Source organism: Borostomias antarcticus (genome assembly GCF_949987555.1).
Source record: "Borostomias antarcticus genome assembly, contig: scaffold_60, whole genome shotgun sequence".
NCBI classification, from domain to species: domain Eukaryota; kingdom Metazoa; phylum Chordata; class Actinopteri; order Stomiiformes; family Stomiidae; genus Borostomias; species Borostomias antarcticus.
The window spans coordinates 1,017,185-1,022,511 of record NW_028175837.1 but is presented as its reverse complement, the minus strand read 5'-3'; the positions used below and the strand labels follow the sequence as shown (position 1 = coordinate 1,022,511).

General features: G+C 47.8%; 1 protein-coding gene across 1 annotated transcript; it reads right to left on the bottom strand.

Annotated features, from left to right (window-relative positions):
• Positions 1-1,929: 1,929 nt before the first annotated feature.
• On the bottom strand, positions 1,930-3,038 carry LOC311329139 (uncharacterized protein; the record flags this gene model as incomplete). Its single annotated transcript, XM_084463015.1, has 2 exons — positions 2,530-3,038; positions 1,930-2,421 (listed from the first exon to the last, which is right to left on the bottom strand). Exons 1-2 carry the CDS (start codon positions 3,019-3,021, stop codon positions 1,930-1,932), a joined length of 984 nt encoding a protein of 327 aa, XP_084319141.1. The 5' UTR covers positions 3,022-3,038.
• Between the last annotated feature and the right edge of the window lie 2,289 nt (positions 3,039-5,327).

Genomic DNA, 5,327 nt, shown 5'->3' with positions numbered 1-5,327 from the left:
ATGACTAGCTAGGTTCACTCGCCCACTGAATTGCATAACAGGCTAAACAAACGAGACTAGACGTCTGGTTTGTTTATGCAATTCAGTCCAAGTCCAGCGTAATTATGTTCATATTTCATATGCTACACAGAATAGGCTGTAGGCTACACGGAAAAGAGTGTTTCATGTCTGCAAGTAGTTTGATATTGTCAATCATTTCTCTTTTATGACCAGACAAAAATGGACATTGGAATTTTTTTGGTCAAAGCAGCAGAAAGGCAGGACCTGGAGAGGCAGGCAGGAGATGCATCAGGGTTACAGGTGAGATTATAGTCTGACTCAACAGATGTAGGTTTTGTGGATAAACCTTGTCATTCGTTGTCACATTGCCCAATCACTGGCGACGGAAATTAATCTGATTCGGCCACCACCCAGATTCAATCCAGACTACGTGAAACAACAACAACCTATTGTGTCCCTACCAAAGCTCAAATCAAACCTACGCCCCTGCATCCAGCTCAGGTTTAACTTTACATGATGACAGGCTGTGAATATGTTACAGTATATTAATTTTGTTCATAAACTCATAAAGACCATGAGGTTAAGGCTTGGATCATTTATATCTCATATTTGTGTAGGGTTAGCTAGTTATGGATAATTCTACACTGTGGAAGTGAATGGAAATTAATATTTGAATTTATATGAATTGCAATGTTTCAAGCCATTGAATTAAACTACTTTATTTTAAATTTTACTTTGGCCTCTTCCTTAAGCATGTATTCAAAATAATACTATTATCTGAATGAAAAGTACTGAAACAGATGTATAATGTGACAAAAAATTAATTATTTTATTATTTTGGCCGGTAAAAAATATACTTGGCCGGTGGATTTTTTCATCTACCAGTCCCCTTGGCAGGTGAGCCTAAAAGTTAATTTTCAGCCCTGCCTATAGAACATTGCACAATTGTTGTGATGTCTGTCTGTCTGTCTGAGGGTGTTGGTCTCTGATATTTTTGAAAATATCGAAAAATCTGCAAGAGAACAAAGACACAGACGTCTGGGTCAGTGACTGTCATTACAAATACATTCACATATCCACAGTATATTGTCAGTCACTGATTTTGCTTGTGTGTTTTCAAGTACTGTGAAGGAAACACAGGTGATGCTAAAGGTATACTATGTGGCTATACTCTCACCTTTGCAATGGTTGTTCTTTTTCCTCTACCAGCAGCTCCTGCGTCTTCTTTTCCTGTTTCTCCCTTCTTTTACTGTTTCTCCCTTTTCGTCATCTTTCTCTTTCTCCTCTTTGTTTCTCTTTCTCCTCCTCTCCCCTGGCCTTCTTCCTCTCCTCCTCTTCTTTCCACTTTTTAATGTCCTCGGTTTTCTCCCAGCACTTCTCTACAGCCATCTTCTCTTTCTGCTTTTCAATTTCCTTTTCTTTCTGCCTTCTATCCTTCTCCTCTTTCTCTTTCTTCTCCTCTTTCTTTTTCTGCTTCCGCTCCTCCATTTCTTTGCACTTCATGAAGTCCAGGAAGTTCTCGGTTTTCTTCCGGTGCTTCTCTAGAGCCTTCATCTTTTTCTGGTGTTCCTTTTCTTTCTGCTTTCTATCTTTCTCCTCTTTCTTTTTCTGTTTCTCCTCCTCTTGCCTGGCCTTCCTCTTCTCTTTCTTTTCCTGCTGTCTCATCTTAAATTCACTCCTCATCTTTTTCAGGCGAGCAAAGATGCCCCCAGATGTCTGAGATGGCAGCTGGTCACTGGTCGCCAGCTCCCTAGAGGGACACTGAACAGCAATATCAGACATCTTGGCTGTCTCCCCCCTCCACCCCTCATCTTCCTCCCTCAACTCCGTCCTCAACCTTTTCATCCTCTGGTCCAACTCCCTGATCATGACGGCCATCATGTTCTCCAGTTGCATCTGCTCCATTTTCTGGCTCTTTACCTCTCTCTGTCAGGGGCCGGAACGCGGACCCTGGACCCGTGTAGTGAGACCCCCGGACAGAACAGGCAGACAGAGGGGAGTGGTTGGCACTTGGCCGTTTAATAATAAATAATAAAATGGGGAGAACTGGTGCCACAACAAAATGGGGGAGGTGCAAACCAATGGGGGGTATGTATGGATGCGTGTGTGTGGTATGTACATGAGATGGGGAAACAAAGAGGGGTGCGTGGGTGCGGTGTGTGCGGTATGGGTATCAGCCGGAATGTGTTTGTGAATGTGCTGCGAGGCCCTACGAGAGGTGGAGGGAAGGGTCCGGGAACTCTGGCGGTCTTTGGTGGTGAGAGGAGGCGGAGCGGCGGCAGTCCCGCGGAGCGAGGGAGGTCCAGGAGGCGTGCGGGGAGCGGAGTCCGGGAGGGGAGAGTCGAGGGCAGGAAGCGAATGGGAAACGCGGCGCGGAGGCCGGGAGGACGCGGGGGCCGGAGAGGCGCGAGGACGCTGGACCTTCCGGGGGGAACAAAAGAGGGAACACAACACAGGGAAAACAAATCGTTAGTCGAAATAAGCAAACTTCAAAATGGATCAGGGGCGATAGCCAGCTCGTCTGATTACCCTATGAGGGCTAGAAACGTCTGAGCCCCGAGCGGTGGTTCCAGCGTCCTCTTGTAGAGGCTCCGCTAACAGGCAACAGCTGCAACGAGTTGGCAGGTGATTGCTGCTGCTGCCGGGCGGAGCCGGCCTCTCCGGCAAGGGGTGGAGTCCGCGTCCTCGAAGCGTGTGCCTCACTGCCCCTACGACTCGACTCCCGGACTGGACCCAAAGACCGAGCTGGGCCCACAACACTCTCTCCTTCATCGTCCTGGCCGTCTCAATCCTCCTCCCCTCTTCTTCCTCCCTCAACTCCACATTCAACCTGGACATCCGCTGGTCCAACTCCCTGATCAGGAGGTACTTCTCTCTCTCCTGGCTCCTTTCCCCTCTCTCCTCCAGGCATTTATTAACCATCTTGGTTATCTCGTTCCTCCTCCTCTCCCCTTCCTTACTCCTCCTCCCCTCATCTTCCTCCCTCAACTCGACCCTCAACGCGGTCACCCGGTCGTTCATCGATCTCGTCAGGAGGACCTGCATGCGCTCCAGACGCCCCTCCGACTTCCCGGGTCTCCTCTTCTCCTCTTCTCCTCCTGCCTCCCCCTCCCCTCATCTTCCACCCACGCCTCCCTCCTCAACCTGGGCATCTGTGAGCCGACGAGGTCCCTCTCCCTCTCCTGGCTCTGCGTCTCTCTGTCCTTCAGGTATTCCTCTACCATCCTGGCTGTCTCGCTCCTCCTCATCTCCTTCTCCTGCCTCCTCCTCCGCTCGTCTTCCTCCCTCAACTCCCTCTTCATCATGGCCATCCGGCGGCCCATGTCTCTGGCCACGTTCTGCAGCTGCTCCTCCACCCAGACAGTCTCGCAGGGCTTCGTCATTCCTAAAGGCTATGGGGGTCAGGGGGGCACAGGGACAACCAGTCGGTCACACCGGGGTCACATTCATGCAGTCAATACACTGTAGTACAGTGATCATAAGATATCACAGTGCATTGGCTACTCCTAGCATGGCACAGTACGATTATACATAGTTTAAGTGTTGCAAGATGCAGGGGCGTAGGTTTGATTTGAGCTTTGGTAGGGACACAATAGGTTGTTGTTGTTTCACGTAGTCTGGATTGAATCTGGGTGGTGGCCGAATCAGATTAATTTCTGTCGCCACTGATTGGGCAATGTGACAACGAATGACAAGGTTTATCCACAAAACCTACATCTGTTGAGTCAGACTATAATCTCACCTGTAACCCTGATGCATCTACCGCCTGCCTCTCCAGGTCCTGCCTTTCTGCTGCTTTGACCAAAAAAATTCCAATGTCCATTTTTGTCTGGTCATAAAAGGGAAATGATTGACAATATCAAACTACTTGCAGACATGAAACACTCTTTTCCGTGTAGCCTACAGCCTATTCTGTGTAGCATATGAAATATGAACATAATTACGCTGGACTTGGACTGAATTGCATAAACAAACCAGACGTCTAGTCTCGTTTGTTTAGCCTGTTATGCAATTCAGTGGGCGAGTGAACCTAGCTAGTCATTGCTCAAACCTAGGAATTTGCAACGGTTATACCAAAACTGATTTATTACTAGCTAAAGACAACTGTTATGACAACATTACAGCACCTTATCTCTGCCTCAGCAAACGTTTACGAGACCTAACGTTATAGGTAATACGTACAGCTCTGACTAGCTGCACCACCAGCTAGCACTAACATTACAGTTTACATAGGCATTTAGTAGGACGCAAACTAAACTATTATCATTGATACAACTCTGTACAGAAAAATAATTGTCGGTCAACATATTGTATTCCCTATTGTTCAATAACTTCAATCTTACTTCTGCTTAATCAAAATTCCCGCTGTTGCCGACAGTCGATGCTCGATGTGCTGTGAGCTGCTGAGCTCGCGAGGCCCTCGCTGGGTCACAGAGGGAGGGGGGAAAGTAGGCTACTGTATATTGTTGATTGGATAGCTTGCTGAACGCAGCTGTCAACCTGGTCTTAATTCCCAACCGTTTTGCTTTCGCAAGTTGTGAATGGTAATAAAAAACTACAGTTTTCACTCTGTATTATTTTTGGTAGGGACAATTCGTGTTTCCGTGGCTTTGGTATGGACATGTCCATAGCGTCCATACCTAAAACTACGCCTATGGCTGGATGACCAGTGAAGTCAGTCAAGGAGGAACCAGTACCGTCATCAGAGTTTATAAGCTACATGACAAGCGATCAAAGACATCCCTTCTGAGAAACAGTGGCTTGGTATGCTATGGAAGCCCAGAGACAGGATGGTACACATCTACTGTAGGTGTTGACTGTAGAAGCGCGCGTCCTCTGAGGTCAATGGGAACGATGTTCTGTGCGCGAGTAGCCTCGCGTCACCAGTCTCTCCTAGTGCGCGAGGCAACAGTCATGTGACTGAAAACTTGATTTGGTGCAGCGGGGGAGCAACGCACAACAAACAGAACGCCGGTCTATGGCATGGATGTGGCGACATCGCACGCATCATTTATTACATGACTCTATTGGTACAAACATTTACCCGCCAGCGTGGCGGATAGCCTCCGAAATTTAGTCGCCAAATCTAAATTTTACCCGCCATTGGCGGGTGTTAATTTTCAGCCCTGCTTACATGTAGGTACGGGGTACATACCGGGTACTTACATGTAGGTACGGGGTACTTACCGGGTACGTACATGGCGTGCACAGTAGCATAGGTACTTTTACTTACAGGTAGGTACGGGGTACTTACAGGTAAGTACGGGGTTCTTACAGGTAGGTTTGGAGTACTTGCATGAAAGTACCCGGTAAGTAGGCTACCCCAT